General features: G+C 43.2%; 1 protein-coding gene across 1 annotated transcript in view; it reads right to left on the bottom strand.

Annotated features, from left to right (window-relative positions):
- Nucleotides 1-2,081: 2,081 nt before the first annotated feature.
- The window catches only part of LOC121280337 (interleukin-17 receptor C-like), a 76,480-nt gene continuing 55,244 nt past the window's right edge, over nucleotides 2,082-23,317 (bottom strand). Inside the window, exons 16-19 of the mRNA XM_041192224.1 lie at nucleotides 21,712-21,769; nucleotides 19,804-19,899; nucleotides 13,222-13,275; nucleotides 2,082-4,468 (exon numbers count right to left, since the gene is read on the bottom strand). Of these exons, the coding sequence (XP_041048158.1) occupies nucleotides 3,861-4,468; nucleotides 13,222-13,275; nucleotides 19,804-19,899; nucleotides 21,712-21,769 (816 nt within the window). The 3' untranslated portion in view covers nucleotides 2,082-3,860. The remainder of the gene's footprint in view (nucleotides 4,469-13,221; nucleotides 13,276-19,803; nucleotides 19,900-21,711; nucleotides 21,770-23,317) is intronic.

The following is a 23,317-nucleotide window of genomic DNA, read 5'->3' on the forward strand; positions in this document are numbered from 1 at the left end:
TACCGTTTAAAACTATGAAATGTTTAAGGGAACACATAATAAATAAGCTGCTACAACAGTTTCACATTTCAGCTCAATCTTTTACTAAGCTCAACTAATTATTTAGTGTTAGTGTTAAACTCCCTTGGTAACCCAGCTATATTTTGCAATACAAGCAAACAGTTCAGTAAGAATGAAGTTGTCTTATTGAATAGCCTCCTTTTAACATAATACTAGTCCTGAATTTTACAACAGCATTTGACACCGACATCAGGGTGGAAAACCGGTCCCGAGCCCACACTTGCTGACAATGGGACTGATTCGGCCATCTTACCACAGGCGGCCTCCTAATTGACTGACTGCTGGCCTGCTGTCCACTTAAGGATGGCGGACAGCTTCCTGGTGCTACTGGCCCAATCAGAGGGCCTGCAGCTCCGAAGACTCAGCAGCTCCACCCAAAGAGGTGGGTGCTACTTAGGAACGCAGAAGACTGTGGGAGCTGGGCCAGGTCAGTTGAAAAGAAAAAAAATCAAAGGGGCCAAATGTCTGAGGCAAAACCCTCCAGGGTCTTCCCTGTCCACGGCCCCATCTTTAGGCCATCAAGCCTGGTCCCCTTGCCGGCTGCAGGGAGGCAGCCTCCATTCAGCTAGCGGCCTCGCCACATGGCGGGGGGTTGCCCGCTACTGGCAAAATGTCCCTCATTGGGCCTGTAAAGAGCCCCTAGTGGGGCCCTTTAACAATGTTGATTGTCTCCTTGTAACAGTCAGCCTTTCAGTATCCAGTTCCACCACTGGTAAATTGTCACAGCTGTGGGACTAGATTGGTAAGCCCACCTGATAGCTAGGGCTCTCACTATATTATCAACTCCTCCCCAGCCTCCATGGGACCTGTAAAGCCCTGGCCTAAATTTTTTCAAGCCAGACTCAAAATGTATGGAGAGGCAGGAAATTAGAGAGTTATGTAGCAAGGAATTGCATTAAAGAGCAATTGTGATGTAGAATAGCCTCAGAGTAACATAATAGAAAGAAAAGGTTCTAGTCAGGGATGAGATAAGAAAAACAGCCTAATTTTTCAAAATGTTGCATTGGTATTTTCTCATTTCAGACATCTCAATGAATCTGCACGGTACCCTCCATAGTTCCTCAATATAATTCCCATCATGTGGAGCTCAAAGCTGCACAAAGTACTCTCATTATGGTCTTAACAAAGTTTTCAGATAAATTTATCAGTATGTCTTGACTTTTATATTCTATATCTTTGCCATGGGGGGCTGATTAGCTCAGTTAGCTAGACTACTAGCTTGTGGATCAGATTAATGCCAACAGCATGGGGTTCGATCTCCGTTCCAGCTGAAATAAACTTGCGACTTAGCTCCTCAGCCTACGCATTGGAAAAAATTTCACAGCACTTTGCCATGGTTTGGGGAATAATCATCAGGAACCTGCCTCTGGGGAGAGAACTGAAGAAGACATCTTGCCATAAGTTAGCTTTCCTTTAATGAGTTGCTGCTTTAATGTCTTTTGAACTTGAACTCACAAATCCCTCTGCTATTGCATATTACCAACCTTCCTCCATTAAAACACAATCAGCCAGGATTCCCAATCATTATCACAGATTAATGAGGCTTAATGTAAAGTCTAGGTATGTGGACATTGAATGGAGATAGAATTCAGCTTTGGTGTAATGTTATATGATTGCATTCACTCTCTAGCCACAAGCATGAAGAGTGGCCATTGTTTCTCCATACAACTAAACAGTAATGGTTCATTGATCCAGTCATTGCAGCACATTCATTCAATGCTATCTAAGCAATGTAATTATACAACTGACAAAATTCCTCTATATTTACAATACAAAAAAATGGCATATATCAAAAAAATGAGACTGAAAAGGTACTTGAAACTCATTAGTTGTTGAGCAGTTACAGATTTGATTGTCCAAGCCATCATTTCAGTTGCTCCATAATGCCAATGTAGTGCATTTTACTGTGTTGAAGGTGCTATACAAATGCAAATTGTTGGTATTCCAGTTCTCTAGAATTCCGATAACTTGCAGTCAGAATAACATCTCCCAAATCTAATCTGGAGAGGCTTCTCATTTGACACTTTTAAAAATTTTATTAGACTGAGCAAGGAGTTCTCTTTACGCACAAAGGATTGAACTAGAAATAAATAGATACATGGAATAAGTTAACAGGTCAGTGAAATGACTACAGTGAAACTCACTGAAGTAAATACCTGGCAAAGGGATAGTCCATTTACATAAATTAAACATCAGTACAGAAATTCTTTTCTTATGACTTCCATATTTTCCAAAACGCTCAAATGAACTCTTAACCTAAATGAGTATCTGCTGCTGCCTCCCACCCAATCCTACTCATCTAGTACCACTTCTGGTACAGCATGTCCTCTGAACCATGAACTAGGAATACATTACATGACTTTTTTACTGGCTGAGATCCAACTGCAACAGTTTACTTCAACATAATTGTAGACCATTGAAGTGGTGAGCTAAAACAATCTTCTGTTCTCATTTAATGTCAGCAGTTATAGTCCATAGGTGTGGAGAGGGAAACAGCAGCAGATCAAAAGGGTCAAGTGAGAATTTGTAGAGAAGCAGCATTTGGGAGATGCAGCAGAACGTTGTAATGAAAAATAGCACATCATTTTAGTGAACAACTGAATAAGTACTTTTGACAAACAAGCTGTGCACTTAAATGGGCTCCAGTAGTGTAGATGGGATCAAATAGGTTTCTAAAGAAAGAGTGATTTGAAGGATATGTTAAAAAGATGGAGTTAAGATCAACCAAAAGAAGGAAAATGATCTTGGGAGAAATGTGATTTTCCCATTGCAAACATTTCCTGTTTTAATGACTGGTTTGTAGTGAAAAGAACCAAGAGATATCAGATTTATCATACTGAATACAAAACATTTAAGGTATTTACACTGATGTACACATATACACATAAAAGACTACAGTTATAGAATTGCTGAGTGCCTGAGGTTGTGACTCAAGTCTCCTGAATTAGAATGAACAGGCTCATTCACACACACTGGATTGTGTTGGGTACTGGATAAGGTCCTCCTGAAGTCTTTTCCAGTAATGTCTACTTCTGCTGCAGTGCCATAGATGCATGGAGTTTCCTGGGCTTTGAGTTTACAATGTCTAAAACCTAAAAGCCAGATTGACAATACATCTTGGTTTGACAAAAATATGTCTCTCGCAGTGAACATATTCAGTTTTTTAGTCCCTTCATTAAAGTAGGAAATCATTTTACAATGTCATTAAAATTTTCATTCCTGCAGAAAGTGACATGAAGAGAGTTTTTGTTTTAGCTCAGATTTGTTACAGCTTTTGCTCATCGTTTTTGAAATTGAAAAGAATTCCAGGAGGGCATTGTGTTACCAAATATTGGTTTAAAACACTTAAGTTGTTCCAACCTTACCAACTGAAACATTATCTGTTTCAAAGATCATCAGCAGGATTAAATTAATGCAGTTACAGTTTTTGGTTTGGCCTGCCTTGCAACTATTTTCTTTTGTCACAATGTTTAACAATTGGGCAGTAACCTGGAGTTTAACCAAAGCAGCAAGGGACAGTGATTGCTCAATGCACTGAGGTTATGTCCTTGTGGAATCTTCAGACCATTGAAAGCATCTCCGTTTCTATCAGTGAACAGTGCATCATTGCATTGTTTGCTTGTTCTCCTTCAGATGTCCACTGTAACTCTTTCGAGTACAAACCTGTTTCCATCTGTTTCAGATGAAGTTACATTGTTTCATAGTTTGCCATTGTGAGATTTGAACTCTTGATCTTGGGGTTACAAACCCAGTACCATAACCACTTGACTATTTAGGCCAAGTCCCCACTGTAACGTGCATTAGTCCTGACACCAGTTTAAGTGATTTTGTTCCCACAGCTGGCACTCCTTAATGACGTCATTAAGATGGTCACTAATTGCTGATTGATAGCTGGTTGCTTTCTGTGCGGGTTTGAAGATGCCCGGTTCACCAATCTCTTGGAGGAACTCGGAAAGTTGTGATGGCAAATTGTAGACTGGTATTTTCTTAAACATTTCTGGTATTTCTTCCTTTTTCTGCAAGTCTTCAAAATATGCAACAACATACTCCCCAGAAACATTTCCCTTCATGATATCAGGAAGAACACAGTTTAAGGAAGCCATAAATCCATCATATGGGTCATGTATGGTTTTTGTGCTTCCAGTGGACTGAAGCCATTCATTACATTTTATACTGGCACCCTTGGAGAAGAGGATGACGATTTTTCCACCTTCTTCTGTAATTTTATTTTTCTGGGAATGGACCCATGGTAGGGGACCTTGGGCACCCAGTTCTTTACGCTTCCATAGATCCACAGCTACTTGGAATTTAAGTTCACACAGGACAAATGCAAAAGTGTTAACCAACTTTTCAAACTGATTGTGATCCAGCGAATACAGAAGAAGGATCTTCCTGTTACCCAGAGAGTCTGGAAAAAGCAAAGTATTATAATATTACAGGCTATAACATGTAAATAAAAACAGCATTTATATAGTGTGCTAAACAGACTCAATGTTCCATAATGTGATGTAGGAGATTGATTCTTTGGAAGTGCACCATGTTGACCGTAAATGCATGGCAAAATCTCATTAGTGGTAGTTGGATGAATGACCAGATAATCTGTTTTTTGATGGTGTAGAGTTGTTAGCTAGGGCATTGAGAGACCTTTTAGTCATTCGTCAAATAGTGCTGTGGGATCTTTTATGTCTCTTGAACAGGCAGATGGCAACTCTGACAATGCAACACTCCTGCCAGACTGCTCTGATATCCACTCAATTCAGCCCCAGAGCTTGAATTCAAAACCCTTTGACTTGGAAGTGAGAATGTGACCAATTGTGCCAATATATTTCACGGCAAGTTTCTTTGGGTATGCACCTGTTAAGGAACCTGCCTTGCATATGCTCAGACCCATCTGAATTTCTAGTATCTAATCAATCAACATCCTGGGGATTATCATTGACCAGAAACTGAGCTGAACCAGCCATGTAAATGCTGTGGCTACAAGAACTAGCCAGAGGGTGGGAATTCTGCAGAGAGTAACTTACCTCCTGACTCCACAAAGCCTGTCTAATATCTACAAGGCACAAGTCAGGAGTGTAATGGAATACTCTCCACTTGCCTAGGTGGGCGTAGCTCCATCAACACTCAAGAAGCTCAACACCATCCAGGGCAAAGCAGCCCGCTTGATTAGCACCCCATCCACCACCTTGAACATTCAATCTCCACCACCACCTACGCGCAGTGGGCAGCAACTCACCAAGGCTCCTTCAACTACACCTTCCACATTGCAACCTCTACCACCTAGGACAAGGGCAGCCAATGCATGGGAACACCACCACCTGCAAATTCCCCTCCAAGTCACTCACCATATTGCCATTTCTTCACTGTCACTGGATCAAAATCCTGGCACTCCCTAATGGCACTGCAGATGTGCCTGCTCCACAGGAACTACAGGGGTTCAAGAAGGTGGTTCATCACCACCTTCTCAAAGGCAATTAGGGATGGGCAATAAATGTTGGCCTAGCCAGTGACACCCACTTTCCATGAGAATTTTTTTTAAAATCCAGGTGATTCAATGTAACTGGTCAATGAGCCAGGGAAACCTCTGCTATATCATAAAATTCAACCAATTTATACATATCCCTCAATGTGGGCCTCTACCTCTCAGATTCAGGCACATCATCTTTGACTTTATAAGACTGCCACTTATATTTCTGAGTTTTCAAGGATAACTGATGGAAAAATGGTAGCTATTTAATTTTTATTCAGTTAAGATTAAAAGATGACTTAGATGTACAGCTTTAAACAGTGGCATTTTATGGAAGTATTTCAAAAATGTTGGAAAATGTTCTATGTATCTCAAAATACATTATTCCTTATATCTCAAAATGAGAGACAAAAAGTGAGGGTGGAAGCGTTGAAGTGTCAGCAAAGTAGAAGCATTTAAGCAGAGAAGGTTGTGTTCATGAGGGCAGACATGGTCAAAGCTCTCACAGCTTTAGATGAACTGAACAGAGTTTGCCAGCAGGCTAGTTCTCTTAAAGGAGAATGCTGATGGACTGGTAGTCCTCTTTCCTCCTTTAAGATGTTCCTTAAAACCTCTCTCTTTGACCAAGTCTTTTTTCATCTGACCTAATGATTCCTTACATGGCTTGGTGTCAAATTTTGTTCCATAATACTTCTATAAAGTTCCTTGGGACATATTATTGCATTAAAGGCACTACAGAAGGTTTGTTACAATCCCTGCAGAGACCGATAACTTTAAGCAAGAGATTTGGATTCCCAGTGACCAACTTAAAGGAATTGCACAACAAGATTTCAAGTTTGAAGACATCATCTAAACATTACCGAGTAAGCAACTAATAGTCTAAACTACAAAAACCCTAATCCTTTTAAGACTTTAATGTAACCGAGGCAAGTGGCATAGTGGTATTGTCACTGGACTGATAATACAGAGACCCAGGGTAACTGGGGACCCGGATGGCCATGGTAAAATGGTGAAATTTGAATTTAATAAAAATCTGGAATTAACGTCTGATGTTGACCATGAAACCCTTGTTGATTTTTGTAAAAAACCCATCTGGTTCACTAATGTCCTTTAGGGAAGGAAATTTGCCGTCCTTACCTGGTCTGGCCTACATGTGACTCCAGACCCACAGCAATATGGTTGATTCTTAACTGCCTTCTGAACAAGGGCTATTAGGGATGGGCAATAAATGCTGGCCTAGCCAGCAATGTCCACATCCCATGAATGAATAAAAAAAACCCTACACCGTATTAATATGTATTACAGCATATTCTCTGCAGGATTAGTCTTTATAGGAAACAGTCCACTGCTATTCCCAACTTCCAACAGATTAATGCCTGCCATTGCTCGCAGAGAACTCGCAGCCCTCTTCTCTCTGCTAACTACATCAGCCACAGCCTTTCGTCTCTGTGAGACCGCTCTCTCTCTCCTTTTCTGTTCAAACACTTGGGAGACTGAAAGTCTGTCTGTTTCTGCATTGGTTGTGTCGGCATCACATCCTAACATTCCACCAACAAAGCTCTAATTAAACCAGATGTTCTGTTGATATTGCAGTCCTGATGAAGACTTATAAATGGAAATTATTTAGAAATCGGTCTTGAAGATTTCAAGTGATGGGGCTGTGACTATTTTCTTTGGCAGCTTGTCCACAGTTAGCCTAATTGCTCTTGGCTTTGTTTCCAGGTGTCAATGTTTTGCACCTTGCTCCCAGTAAGTCTCAACCTGGGCTCCCCCTTCCCCATGGTAACCAAGTTACCATGCTTGTTGTTGGGCAGAACCCATAACAGATCACATGGCCATCTTCACTACTCCATTTTACCTTAAGTTAAAGAGATGGTTTAAAACATAACAATCTTATAAAACCTCACATTCATAACAGGCTAAAGATGTGACAAACAGTGAGCTTGAAAACAATTGATAGCAACAGGACATAGATAGGCTAGCAGAATGGAGAGTCATGTGGCAGATAGAATTTAATACAGAGAAGTGTGAGGTGATGAATTTTGGGAGTGGAAAAGGGAGCAGCAAAATAGGCCAGTATTTTCCAGTCCCGCCTGCCACAGAAGTGGAAATTCCCACCCAAAGTCAATGGACCTTTGGCTGGTCCATTAAATTTTCCAGAAAATCCTGGCAATAGACTTAAAGGCATTGTTCTAAAGAGTATGCAGGGATAGAGGGACCTGGGGTTTCATGTGTACCAGTTTTTTAAGGCAGAAGGGCAAATTGAGAAGGCATTTAGCAAAGTATGTGGTATTTGGGTTTCATAACTAGAAGTATTGAATATAAAAGCAGGGGAGTTATGCTAAGCCTTTATAAAACGCTGGTTAGTCCGCAGCTCTCACACCTAGAGTATTGTGTCCAAATCCGGTCACCACACTTTAGGAAAGATGTGAAGGTCCTTGAAAGGGTGCAGAGAAGATTGACCAGAGTGGTGCCAGAGATGGGGGTTTTAGCTCAAGGTTAGGCTGGTGATGCTGGGGTTGTTCTCCTTGGAGCAAAGCAGTTTGAGGGGAGATTTGATAGAGGTGTACAAGATTATGACAAGTTTAGATAAGAGAGGTAAAGAAAAACTATTCCCATTAGCTGATAGTACAAGGACTAGGGTACACGGATTTAAGATTTTGGGCAAGAGATGTAGGGAAAATGAGAGGAAGAACTTTTTTTATACAGTAGTACTGACCTCGAACTCAGTGTCTACAAGGGTGCTGGAAGCAGAGACAACCAATGACTTCAGAAGGAAACTGGATGGGCATTTGAGGGAAGTAAACTTGCAGGGCTACAGGGAATAGAAAGGGGAAAGGGACTGATTGGATTGCTTTGCAAAGAACTGGCATGGACTTAACAGACCAAGTGGCCTCTTTCTGTGCTGTAATGATCCCATGGACTGGATTTTACACTCCCGAGCCAGGTATGAAGGTGGGGATGCAGTTGCAGTGATGAGCTTTATAAAAGGTTATATATTTTGGGAATGTAGCTTTAAATTTATGTAAATGAAGGGGGTTCTGTGGCCTGTTCTGCAGTCTGCCTGACAGTAAGCCTGGGTGATTTGATTGTTTGAGATCAAAGGAAGACTTAAAGTGTTTTACTAAGAAGATGCAAGGTATTTGTGCCAGGATGCAATGGCAGCACTTTTTGGGCTTGCAATAAGTAGACTTTGAGTCTCCTAAAGTCCCAGAAAGGTGATAAGGTACTGGGCTGTAAACAGTTGCGCTATAAACTGTCCCTTTACTTCAAAGATCAAAGGGAGCTAATTAGCATTTCTACCTGGAATCAATGTTACCACGTTTCATATTGCCAGGGGAAGAGGGCAGAGGAAGCCATTTTTGGGGATAGGTTAAAGGCTTCCCTATAAATTACTGAAAATCAGACAGCAGAGGGTCTGTGTGGTCAGCAGGGAGGCTGCAGAGAGGTAACAAAGCAGTAAAAAGGCTGCTCGACTTCGCAAGCTACCACAGCCAGAGGGAGATGGTGTCTAATCAAAATGACAGATCCTGCAGCCTTCTACAGATTCCAGATTTGTTCTGGCATGGCAAGGGGGAAGAAGAATCATTGGAACTGGCTTTTCTGCTGGTGGCTCATTTAAGAAACTCCCTGAAAACTGAGGAAAGTGTATGGAAACGGTCACCAAAAGTTACTACTTGGTGAAGCAGTGATACAGGAACCCACTGAAAGCTGGGAGCAACTGTGGACTGTTTGCTAAAAGAACTGTAATGCCGTGGAGTGTGTGATGGGTGATAAGTATTCAAGGGAACATCTCTTGCTGTAGATAGAGTATAGAGTCATAGAGATCTACAGCACAGAAAAAGGCCCTTCGGCCCATCGAGTCTGTGCCAGTCAAACAAGTGCCTAACTATTCTAATCCCATTTGCCAGCACTAGGCCCATAGCTTTGTATGCCATGGCATCAAAAATGCACATCCAAATACTTCTCAAATGTTGTTGAGAGTTTCTGCCTCCCACCCTTTCAGGCAGAGAGTTCCAGATTCCCACCACCCTCTAGGTGAAAAAATTCTTCCTCACATCCCCTCTAAACCTCCTTTGTTCCAGTCTATCCAATCTCTCCTCATAACTAAAACTCTCCAGCCCAGGCAACATCCTGGTAAATCTCCTCTGCAGTCTCTCTAGTGCAATCACATCCTTCCTATAATGCGGATTCCAGAACTGCAGGCAATACTCTAGCTGTGGCCTAACCAGCATTTTATACAGTTCCAGCATAACCTCCCTGCTTTTATATTCTATGCCTCAGCTAATAAAGGCAAGTATCCCATATGCCTTCTTAACCAACTTATCTACCTGTCCCGCTATCTTAAGGGACCGGTAGACATGCACACCAAGGTCCCTCTGATTCTCGGTACTCCCCAGGCTCCTACCATTCATTGTGTATCCCCATGTCTTGTTTGTCCTGCCCAAGTGCATCACCTCACACTTATCCGGATTAAATTCCATTTGCCACTGATCAGCCCACCTGACCAGCCCGTCTATTTCCTCCTGTAATCTAAGGCTATCCTCCTCACTATTTACCACCCCACCAATCATCATGTCATCCGCGAACTTACTGATCAACCCTCCTGCATTCAAGTCTAAATCATTTATATAAACCATAAACAGCAAGGGACCCAAAACTGATCCCTGTGGAACCCCACTAGACACAGGCATCCAGTCACAAAAACACCCCTCAAGCATCACCCTCTGCTTCCTGCCACTCAGCCAATTCTGGATCCAATTTGCCTTGGATCCCATGGGCCCTTACCTTCGTTATCAGTCTCCCATGTGGGACCTTATCAAAAGCCTTGCTGAAGTCCAAGTAGACTATGTCAAATGCATTGCCCTCATCTACACACCTGGTCACCTCTTCGAAAAATTCAATCAAATTGTTCAGACATGACCTCCCCTTAAGACCATTCTGACTGTCCTTGATTAATCCCTGCCTCTCCAAGTGTAGATCAATTCTGTCCCTAAGAATTGCTTCCAATAGTTTCCCCACCACTGAGGTTAGACTGACTGACCTGTAGTTCCCAGGTTTATCCCGTCCTCCCTTCTTGAATAACAGTACCATTGGCTGTCCTCCAGTCCTCTGGCACCTTTCCTGTGGCCAGAGAGTTATTGAAAAATATTGCCAGCATCCCTGCTTTCTCCTCCTTGCCGCACTCAACAGCCTGGGATACATTTCATCCGGGCCTGGAGATTTATCTACTTCTAAGCCTGCCAGACCACTTAGAACCTCCTCCTTTTCTAAGCTAATTTCTTTAATTATATCACAGTCCTTCTGCCTGATTTCCATACCCACGTTGTCCCTCTCACTTGTGAACACTGACACAACGTATTCATTTAGATCCCTACCTACATCTTCCGGCTCCACACACAAATTACCACTATGGTCCTTAACGGACCCTACTTTTTCCCTCTTACTCTTAATATACCTGTAAAATAACTTTGGATTTTCCTTTATTTTACCTCCCAATGTTTTTTCATGCCCTCTTTTAGCCCTCCTAATTTCCTTTTTAAGTTCTCCCCTACACATTCTATACTCCTCTAGGGCTTTCACTGTTTTAAGCCCTCGGTATCTGCCACAAGCCTCCCTTTTTCTCTTTATCCAATCCTGTATATCCCTCGACATCCAGGTTCCCTGGATTTGTTGGTCCCCCTTGGTCCCACCCTTTATCTTTACTGGAATATGTTGGCCCTGTACTCGCTCTTTTTCCTTCTTGAATGCATTCAAGTCTAAATCATTTATATAAACCATAAACAGCAAGGGACCCAAAACTGATCCCTGTGGAACCCCACCAGACACAGGCATCCAGTCACAAAAACACCCCTCAAGCATCACCCTCTGCTTCCTGCCACTCAGCCAATTCTGGATCCAATTTGCCTTGGATCCCATGGGCCCTTACCTTCGTTATCAGTCTCCCATGTGGGACCTTATCAAAAGCCTTGCTGAAGTCCAAGACTGCTCTGACACAGATTTACCTAAAAGTAGCTGCTCCCAATCCACTGTGGCCAAATCGTGTCTGATCTTAATAAAATTGGCCTTCACCCAATTTAGAACCCTGCTTATAAAACAAAAATGGTGTTTACGCAATAATGTTTTTTCAGTAATTTAATGCAGAAAAAGCCAGAAAACGTGAAATCTTGTTGGGTCATTCATTCAGCTCGTAACTGGAGATTTGAATCTCTTTTTAAAAGTTATCAGCTTCTACGGAGATTGTAACAGAGCATGTAAAATCCAGTGGGCATCATGTAAAATCCAGTGGGCATCATGTAAAATCCAGTGGGCATCATGCCTGACACTTGCCAGCTTGCTCTTGCCCACACTGCAATTAAATGGAGCATGGGGAGTCATCAAGAGGCCCATCCACCCCTAGGCCAATTGAGGTCCATATTTGGTCAATTAATGACCACTTAGGGCCTCATCCCGCTGGCATCAATATTATATCCGAGGAGGGGTAAGGCCCATGCCATTTGGGAAGCCCAACAGCTTTAGCTGTTTGAGCTGGTGTCGGGCAATGGTTGGGGGGAATTCCTTTGCAGGCCCTTTGGGCCCACCGGAGGCACCTTCCACTGCAAGGTCACTCCCTCTTTAACCTCCCCTCCTGACCTCTCGAATCCGGCCCCCCATCCCCTCACCCCACCTCGTCGGGACAGCTTGGCAGACCTCAGTGAACTCGGACTCACCTGGTCGCCTTGGCATGGCGGGACTGCCTGTAGTCCTAGTAGCAGCTACTGTTCCCAGTGGCCCTGCCAGCCATCTGATCGGCAGGCAGCTCCTTAAGGCAGGACATCCTCTCAAGGGAGGCATGGAAGTCGCTTCTCAGTTTAATTAAAGCTCCTTCTAGCCTTAAATGGCTGTGCAGCAGCTGTCGGGATCATGGGCGGATTTCCACCATCCCCCGCTGTTTTAGCTGGAGGCAGGTTCTGTGGCAATCATTAAATCCAGCCCTATGATTCTATAAATGCAAGTAGTTGTTACGAAAATAATAGGTTTCTTCTTGTGAAAGGGAGAATTGTGTGTAAGAGACTGCCAACAGAGGCAATGGGGTATGATTTTATCATCAAATGGAAGGGACTAGTGCAAAATGTTTCTGGAAAGAAAATTGAGGGAGGGGAATGGGAGATACTGTGCTATATGATTTCTCTAAATACAGGGACCGACCAGATGATCAATGGTCTTTTTCAGTTCTGTGCATTCCTGTGTTCCTAATTATCAGTCAAGCTCACAATGTGGCTCATTTACACTTGCTAGAAGTGACATACATTCATATCCTGTTCTCTGCAAAAGGAATATTTTCAAGCCTTGCGCCTTTTTGAGGGAGCCTGGGGAGCCTATAGTTCCCCATTGGTTTCTCCATGGCAATGCTTCAACCAACCAGAGTCAATCTGCCAACCAATCAGCACCCTCTTCTCCAGTCATATAAACTGTTGTGATCATTTGAAATTTGTCATTCTTGTGTTTGTCCTGATGAGTGCAAGATGAAAAGCTTCAGCAACATGTCTCTTTTTTCAGCAATATTCAAGTTCTGTATTACCAAGCAACTGTCACTAATATTTCCTTTATTCAACCACTTGGACATCTAGAATGTAACCACATACCTTGACACATTTCAATTCCAGGCTAGCAAACAAAAGTGGCTATTTCTGTTACCCTTTATAGAAGATTACCTGCAGCTGTAGGAGCTGTTGCAATGGGTTTCCATTTGATCATCTCTATACAACCTGTAGGAACAAAGCAAAATCTGGGTTAATAAACGCTCAAGAAAATAGCCACAAATACTGAATAAAAGTATAGTTGAGACAGTTGAGTTTAGGAAATAGCAATACATATGATTCATGTTACATGTTCATAATATTGAACTTCCCTCTAATCTTGTTAGACAGCAATACAATGTATAGTGTGGGAAAAGTCAACACTTAAAGGGAGGTGGAGGACAACACAGACATGGTCATAATTAGCCACAGTCTTGGCATGTACAGAGCAGATTTGAGATTGGAAGGGATATAGAGAATTGTAACATGTACGTTACAGATAGGGTCAAGAACAGACGTACTCCAAAACAAGTGAGGAAAAGGGTTGGAAGTGCACAGTAAAATATTACAATAGGATCAAAGCCTCTTCCTGCTTGACTCAGTTCTGATCGTTCAGCCTTACGTTGCTTTTCCACTTATACGCGGCCACTTTTCAGCTGGCTCTCGAATTACACAAGCTTGTCTTGTTCGGTCTTCCAGTACTTTACCATGCATCCGATTTTCAAAAGCAATTCGTCAAAATTTTTACCTCGACGGGCAGGTGTGTGCCCGACACGCTCGAGTGTAAAATGACACACATCGACATCGGCCAAGTGTCCCGACGTCAACGCACAGTCGCACAATATTTTGGTCGGCGGGCATGCTGCAGTCTCAATTAACTGACATTTTCCGCTGCCCGTCCAACCTTATGGTTGGCGAGCAGGCGAAAAGGCCAAGCAGCTGTGGCACTTTTTAGGAAACCTCATCCACAGGCAGCGGCAAAAGGAAATAAAAATTTTGAAATTTAATTAATAACATTAATTACATGAGGGGTCATGTTTTATAACATTTTTCAATTCTTTATTTTTTTTTGGAAAACTCTTCATCTCCCCGAGGCAGCTCTGTGCCTCAGGGAGATTCTCAAGTGTGCACTTGCGGGAAGTTCGTGCTCACCCCACTTGCCCTCCTTCCCCCGTCCACACAGACAGTGCCGAACGCTGCCGCTCGTGTTTCACGCTGGGCAGGCAATAATTAGCCCGCCAGCGTGAAATCACCTTCCAGCCTCAATTGCAGGCGGTGGTCAGGCCCAACCCTGTTGAGCCCATCCCACAAGGGCTAAATTCTGCCCGTTGGCTTTTATTTAACGGAGTGGTTTAGATTGAAGGTTGTGGTTTACATTAATGATGACAATCCTAGCATTTATTCACTTAGTCATGTGAACTACTAATTGTCTTGTTTGAAGTACTTATATGTATGTTTATGCAAGTACATTTATAAACACTGTGTTCTGAGCAAAACAAAAGGGCAAAGGCCTGAATTTCATGCTTGTTGTGCGTGCCAAGTTGGTGGGCCTGGAAGCAGACACGAAATGCGCTTCTGCCTGCGATCAGCCCCCAGACGCAATTTCACGCTAGCTGGCTAATTAATGGCCAGCCAGCATGAAATGCGTGCTGAGAAAGCCTCAGCGCCTCTGAGGGGGATGGGAAGAGGGCAGGCGCTGACAAAAGTGAGGGTGCAGGTGGGCGCTCCTGGCGATCTCCATGAAGCCAGACAGCTGTTGCGGAGATGCCTCAGGGAGCTGCGGATCCATACAGATTAAATGAGAAGAAAAAAAATGCAGCAAATTGTGTCTATGCAGCTCATTCACACACCTGACAGCAGAACTCAAAAACATTAGTTCCCAGATATTTTTTATTATATTTCACCCTGGACATTTCATCCCCACCCCCGGATGAGGTTTCGTTAAAAGTATTTTGCGACGATTGCGAAATCGCACGGGCAATGTAAAATTGCGGTCAGTAGGCTTTTTAATGATCTTAACTGGCCCTTTAATTTTTGGCGGCTGCTGCCCGAACTCCCACATACGCCCACCAACCTCAATATTGCACAGAGATAAAAACAAAAAAACTGCGGATGCTGGAAATCCAAAACAAAAACAGAATTACCTGGAAAAACTCAGGAGGTCTGGCAGCATCGGCGGAGAAGAAAAGAGTTGACGTTTCGAGTCCTCATGACCCTTCGACAGAACTTGAGTTCGAGTCCAGGAAAGAGCTGAAATATAAGCTGGTTTAAGGTGTGTGTGTGGGGGGCGGAGAGATAGAGAGACAGAGAGGTGGAGGGGGTTGGTGTGGTTGCCCCACAGAACTCATTTCTCGTTATCTTGACTCCCTTCTCTCTCCCCTTGTCCAGTCCCTTCCCACCTACATCCGTGATTCCTCTGACACCTTACGTCACATCAACAATTTCCAGTTCCCTGGCCCCTACCGCTTCCTCTTCACCATGGACGTCCAATCCCTCTACACCTCCATCCCCCACCAGGATGGTCTGAGGGCCCTTAGCTTCTTCCTCGAACAGAGGCCCGAACAATCCCCATCCACCACTACTCTCCTCCGTCTGGCTGAACTTGTTCTCACGCTGAACAATTTCTCCTTCAACTCCTCTCACTTCCTCCAAATAAAAGGTGTGGCTATGGGTACCCGCATGGGCCCCAGCTATGCCTGTCTCTTTATGGGGTATGTGGAACATTCCTTGTTGCAGTCCTACTCCGGCCCCCTTCCACAACTCTTTCTCCGGTACATCGATGATTACTTTGGTGCTGCTTCATGCTCTCGTCAGGACTTGGAAAAATTTATTAATTTTGCTTCCAATCTCCACCCCTCCATCATTTTCACGTGGTCCATCTCTGACACTTCCCTTCCCTTCCTTGACCTCTCTGTCTCAATCTCTGGTGATAGACTGTCCACCAATATCCATTACAAACCCACCGACACCCACAGCTATCTCGACTACAGCTCCTCACACCCCACTTCCTGTAAGGACTCCATCCCATTCTCTCAGTTCCTTCGCCTCCGTCGCATCTGTTCCGATGATGCTACATTCAAAAACAGTTCCTCTGACATGTCCTCCTTCTTCCTTAACCGAGGTTTTCCACCCACGGTCGTTGACAGGGCCCTCAACCGTGTCCGGCCCATCTCCCGCGCATCCGCCCTCACTCCTTCTCCTCCCTCCCAGAAACATGATAGGGTCCCCCTTGTCCTCACTTATCACCCCACCAGCCTCCGCATTCAAAGGATCATCCTCCGCCATTTCCGCCAACTCCAGCATGATGCCACTACCAAACACATCTTCCCTTCACCCCCCTTATCGGCATTCCGTAGGGATCGCTCCCTCCGGGACACCCTGGTCCACTCCTCCATCACCCCCTACTCCTCAACCCCCTCCTATGGCACAACCCCTTGCCCACGCAAAAGATGCAACACCTGCCCCTTCACTTCCTCTCTCCTCACCGTCCAAGGACCCAAACACTCCTTTCAAGTGAAGCAGCATTTCACTTGCATTTCCCCCAACTTAGTCTACTGCATTCGTTGCTCCCAATGTGGTCTCCTCTACATTGGAGAGACCAAACGTAAACTGGGCGACCGCTTTGCAGAACACCTGCGGTCTGTCCGCAAGAATGACCCAAACCTCCCTGTCGCTTGCCATTTTAACACTCCACCCTGCTCTCTTGCCCACATGTCTGTCCTTGGCTTGCTGCATTGTTCCAGTGAAGCCCAACGCAAACTGGAGGAACAACACCTCATCTTCCGACTAGGGACTTTACAGCCTTCCGGACTGAATATTGAATTCAACAACTTTAGGTCGTGAGTCCCCTCCCCCATCCCCACCCCCTTTCTGTTTCCCCCTTCTTTTTTTTCCCAATAAATTATAAAGATTTTCCTTTTCCCACCTATTTCCATTATATAAAATAAAAAAAAACCCACTAGAGCTATACCTTGAGTGCCCTACCATCCATTCTTAATTAGCACATTCGTTTAGATAATATCACCAACTTTAACTTTAACACCTATGTGTTCTATTGTACTATTGTTGTTGACATCTTTTGATGATCTGCTTCTATCACTGCTTGTTTGTCGCTACAACCACACCAACCCCCTCCACCTCTCTGTCTCTCTATCTCTCCGCCCCCCACACACACACCTTAAACCAGCTTATATTTCAGCTCTTTCCTGGACTCGAACTCAAGTTCTGTCGAAGGGTCATGAGGACTCGAAACGTCAACTCTTTTCTTCTCCGCCGATGCTGCCAGACCTGCTGAGTTTTTCCAGGTAATTCTGTTTTTGTTTTCAATATTGCACACGTGCACGATGACGTCAGGATGCATGCTCGATATCATTTTGCGCAATTTCCGTGTGTTCGGGTCGGGCACACACCTACCCAATCAATGTAAGATTCTGGCCAAAGTGAATTTCCCTCAAGCATATGTCATGAAGATATTAATGTATATAATATTTTGGAGAATATTTTTCTTTTAAATAGAGGCTTAGTCTGTGTTTGTGCCTTAATTGGATTAAAGTCAGCTAGTCTGGGTGCTTTGATGTGTACTCGTTTTGATATGTAAGGGAGATAGCGTGCGTTTGCATATTTTGAATAGAGCATTCAAGAAGTGGGGTGAAAACTGACGCCTTTCTAGCAGCTACCAAGCAATATGTTCATATTACTAATAAAGTTGGTACTATGAAAGGGATTTTATCGTTAGAGAGGTTTAGTTCAGAGGTTGTTGATACAATGAGAATTAACATTCAATGGGGCTGGTAGGTTTCACTTCAGTAGTTTTCAGTGGGCAGAGCAGAGGCAATGTGAGATCAAGAGGCAGCTGTAACCCTCCAACTGGGTCCACAGGAATCAAAGTGACAAGAGCCTCATTTTGAATTTGTAAGGTGAAAATGCTTTGCCTGGTGTTTGGTTAAGTCTATGGGTTGCTGTTGCCTTAATGGAGATTAGTTTGGGAATTTGTTAAAACTTATGATAGTAGTAATTTGTAGCCATGTGTATATCTATTCTAACCTGTGGAAAATTAATAAAATGTTTCATTTAGTTTAATGTAAAGCCTCGAGAACTGGTGGTCTGATTCCTGAATAAGGGTCGCATCTCAAATATAACACTTAAAATTATAGATTATGACAGTTGTTTAAAGTTTCCCTCTGGGATTTTTAAATAACTCCCCTTTACCAACTGCATCGGTCATGACACATAATTATGGATATTTGCAGTTTTTTTAAGTTTATGAAGCTGCATCTAAATCATAAGAAAGAGCTTGCATGTATGGATCATCTTTCATTATGTCAGTTCATTCCAAAGTACTTTACGGCCAATTAAGTACTTTTGAAGTGTAGTCACTGTTTTAGCATAGAAAATATGGCAGCCAATTTGTGGTGAACTAGATCCTACAAGCATTAGTGAGTTAAATGACCAGATAATCAACTCTGGTGATGTTGGTTGAGGGATATATATTGACTAGGGCATCAAGGGGAACTCCCTCGCTCATCTTCAAAACAGTGTCATAAAATCTTTTAAGTTCACGTGGAAGTTCACGGGATCCTTGTTTTAACACCTTATCTGAAAGACAGCTTCTCTGACGACATAGGGCTCCACCAGTACTGTACTGATGTGTTAGTCTGGATTTTGTGCTCAAGTCCCTGGAGTGGAACTTGAACCCACTACCCATTGAGCCATGACCAACACTAAAATCACAGGAGTGTGCAATGGCGAACATGTCTGCGTGACCAATAGTTTTAAAGTAGGAAAGTTTGATCCAGTGCGACCTGGAAGCAAGGCAGAATGGTAATTTCCAAATGTAATATATTTTATATATCTAAGCAATCTTTCATAACATTACATGTAAGGAATGAAAACCATATGTAGTTTTCAGATGAATCAAGGTTAGAGGGTAGGGGATATTGTTCCAGGGCACAATGACATAATTTAATCCCCATTTTAAAGCCACACATCCTGTCCTTATTTTACTTTTAACATTTCTAAATTCTTTTACGTCCACATTTATAATATAAACTTGCCTTTCTATAATGACCCTCCCACCTATGGTGGTGCTGGAGCATGCACTGGCAGCTGTAATCAGGAGGTGTCAAGTTTACATCAGCAATTTTCATTATAAATGTGTACATAGGAATTTATAATGATAAAAGATGACAAGAAGTGTACACAGATAGAAGGCATGTGTAGATTTGTCTTATCAAGCTTTTGAAATGACTCAAAGTGATTCACACAATGAATTATTTTGAGTGTAATGCTTCTTGCTAGGTGAGCCCCACATGGCTGCCATTCTGTATCAGCGATGTCCTATGAACAGTTATAAAATGGCCAGTAAGTCTGCCTTTTTTTTTAAGTGACCTTTGTTGAAGAAAGAACATTGGCCAGGACACTAGGAAAACTCCCTGCTCCTCTTGCCACCTTGGCAATTTCGGTGCCCACATGAACAGATGGATACGACTTCAATCTTAACAGCTCACCCAATAAAGGCACTGGCCTTGCATGCAGTACTGCACTAGAGTCTCAGTCTATGTTAGATGCTTAAGTCCTGGTGTGGGACTCATACCTGGAGGTGAAAATGTTGTCAACAGAGCTCTGAGAGACAAAAATATTTGACATTTATACAGAATACTTTTAAACTGCCAGTCCTCATGGCTAAAGACTATGGGTTACAGAATGTCTGTTCCTTACCTTTCAGTATCTGCGTCTTGACAGTAATTGTGACGATCACAATTATGACAAGTATTAAAAATACTACCAGTAATGGAGCCCATCGTTCTCTGGCATCTGCAAAGATAAACGAGTCATCAGTGAGTCTTCAATGAAGTGGTAAAAACCAGTATTGATAACAATACAGATCAGCGTACACTATGAAGTCATAGTGACCTCCCCCATCTTACTCATTATGCAATGGGTGTGCAACACCTTCAATTTGATAAAGGCTGAATGCACTGTCTAGAGCTGCCATAACCTACTATGTAGTGAAGAATTAATTGTATCTCCATGTAGAGGCTGTGGCACTGTTAAGGCAGGAAGTTTAGAAATGAAAGTAATGGGCTGTAACCTCAGAGCTCCCTAACGTCAGATTTGGGGGATACCCCAAAGATGCACTTGGGAATCCCTCTTGGAAGTTCCCAGGTAAGGGTTTGCACAGCAATTGCCCAGAAGGGCACACTTCCTCTGGACAATTGCCTGCACTGGGAACCATCTGAAAATGCAGTTTAAATCACAAACTTTGGATGGTTCCGCCAGGGTTACACCAATAGTTACTCAGAAGAAGTTAGAAGAATTAAAAGCTCTTCTAACTTCTGGGTAACTATTGTAAACACCCAGATCGACGCCATGGGACTCCCCCCATACCCTGACCACCGACCTCCCCTTCCCTTCCAACCACACCCTGACCTCCCCACCCCCCGGACCTCCGACCCCACATACTCCTGGCCTCCGATCCCCCAAACCCCCCATCCGTTCGATACACTCCAATGTCCCACCCCCGACCAACCAAACCCCCTACCCTACTATCAATGCACCCGCCCACCCCCAAATCCTATCTACTTACCTTAGACACTTATCTTCTCCCTGGCCTGTCAATTTGACAGGCCCTTTAAACTTACCTACTTTATGGCAGAAAGTGCTGTAAAAAAGGGGGCGTGGCCTCCTTGAATCCGCCAGAGCTGCACTTCAGTGGGGCCTGCAAGGAGCCTTTTGAAGCAGGCCCCAAGCAGCTCCGGCAAACAGAAGTGTCAGTGTAACTTTCAAGACCAGGTAATTTGGTATTTATTTCTTCTAATTCCTGTGGGCCAGCACTTTCCAATGCCGGTTGGAAGTAACGGCCCAATATCTCTGATGGTTTGGTGCCATAGAACTACACTAAATATACAATCCTCACTTTATGCTACATCAGAGATCTGTCAGGGCAGCAACAATGCCCCAGGATGAGCACAAGTGCCAGTTCAAGGGTCCTGCTCCTGATTTCTATCTACCGAAATCTGCTGCAGAGTGTACATATGTGTAACAGCAATTGTGAATAGGACTAGCTCTGGCTGTGATACCTGTTAAGGTTGAAATTTTCTAGATGCCACCTATACTCCACACACTAATATTAGCTTCAAAAGAAAGGTGCCAGAGGACTGCTGGAATCCATGGAATTGTGTTCATCAGCTCCAGTGCTTCAGCAGAAAAGAACAGAAATGGGAGAGAGCTGGGGCAAAAGACTCTCTCTGCTGGCTTAGTTGGATGAAATTAGAAAGGGGAGGGAAAGCAGATCCTTTATTAGTGCATCCAAATCTGTTTACTGCTATTCTTCATTTAATGTACCTTTCTCTGCCTTTACTTGCATATTAGGAGACACAAAAATTCTTTTACCTGATGCTTTGGTTGTGCTAGGCTGTCTGGTGTGACACTCTCTCCCTCATTTATGCTCACTAAATGCCGCTGCTTTTAATGTAGACTGACTGAGCATGATCCCAATATCTGTGCATGACTGGCTATTACCATTTGGCCACAGCGTATGCACAAATGCTGCTTTCAGTAAAAATAACAAAATTTGTTACCAATGCAATAAAATCTTTAGGTTATTATTAAATATACAATACTTACACATATCGTAGGGACAGATGGTGATTCTGGGCGAGAAGTTCACATCTGATCGCCAGACCTGTAAGGTACAAACTGTATGAGATCAACTGGTCGAGTTGATAAAGGTTGCCTTGGCAAACCAGTCTTTAGCACACATTATCCCATGTCTTTTGGATGCCACGTTAAACTGAGGCTCAGTCTATTTTCATGCTCCATCGAACAACATCAGCAAAAGAGACCAGAACATCTGGCCATTCATTGGTGTTGCTCTGCCCAAATTAGCTGCCCCATTTGCCTGATTAACAAAAATTACTGCACTTCAAAAATAATCCATTGTTTGAAATGTGGTTTGTAACATCCTGAGGATATGATGAGGGGTTATGCACATATATAGATTCTTTCTAATTCTAGAATAGCTATAGTGGTGACCCTGGTAAAAATTTATTTTAATCCTTTTTAAAAGAAGAAACAACAGTAGTTTTGATTGTCACTCAGCAATATTTTAATATTATTCAGATCAGATTCTGAAATTTTAAAAGGCAGCTTTTTTTACATTCATTCCTGGGATGTGAATGTCACTAGCAAGGCCAGCATTTATTGCCCAAAGCTAACTCCCCTTGAACAGGTGGAGGGTGGTGGGGGCGAGGAGGTAACCTTCATGAATCCCTATAGTACTTATGGTGTAGGTACACCCACTGTGCTGTTAGGGAGGGAGTTCCTGAATTTTGGCCCAGCTGACAGGAATGGCGAAATAGTTCCAAGTTAGGAAGTTGTGTGACTTGGAGGGGAACCTCTGGGTGGCGGCTTTCCTATGTGTCTGCTGCTCTTGTGCTTCTAGGCAGCAGAAGTTGTGTGTTTGGAAGGTGCCATCAAAGGAGCCTTGGCGAGTTGCTGCAGTGCATCTTGTAAACAGTTAAAGGGCAGCTTCACTTTATTTAAAAATGCTTTAAACTTGAGTAGTTCATTCTCTTTGGCCTTGGCTCAATATTTGACTCATCTCTGAGTCAGTAGATCATGGATTCAAGTCCAACTCCAGAAAATACTTAATCCAAGCTAAAACAACAGTACAGTGCTGAGTGAGTTGGCTAGTTCTTTCCATTGTTCCTTTCTCCTTCCTCACCTTCCTTTTCTACAGCTTGTGACAGTTTAATCTCTTTATGCTCAGTGGCTACGTACAGTCAGATTTCCAAGCAAGGAAGGCAAGGTATTAGAAAATATTGTTGCAATTAAATCATGGCTTTGAGTTTGCTACTAAGGGTGGTTTCATCTTCACTAACATCTGCATTGTACAAGGAAAGTGGCAAAGGATGATACAGCATTGATTTCACAAGCTAGATTTTTCTGGAAAGTAGCAGGACAGATTTCCGACCCAGCACAGTTAAGAGTTTACAGAAATCTATCAATTTTTGAATGTATGTGATTTCCTTTCTCTGTTATCTGGAACACTGATGCTACAAAGTTGCTGACTGTATGGGCAGAATCATTTCACCATAAAAAATTTTCAGGCGTCGGGACCAAATACGTGTCCTGACCCCGCTCGCTTCTGCAGTGCTGTGTTTTTACAGAAGGCAGTCAATTTACAGGCCAACTCCACGTTCAGCAGCCAATTGAGGATAATGGACAGGTT

This window comes from Carcharodon carcharias, chromosome 7 (genome assembly GCF_017639515.1).
Source record: "Carcharodon carcharias isolate sCarCar2 chromosome 7, sCarCar2.pri, whole genome shotgun sequence".
In the NCBI taxonomy this organism is placed as follows: Eukaryota; Metazoa; Chordata; class Chondrichthyes; order Lamniformes; family Lamnidae; genus Carcharodon; species Carcharodon carcharias.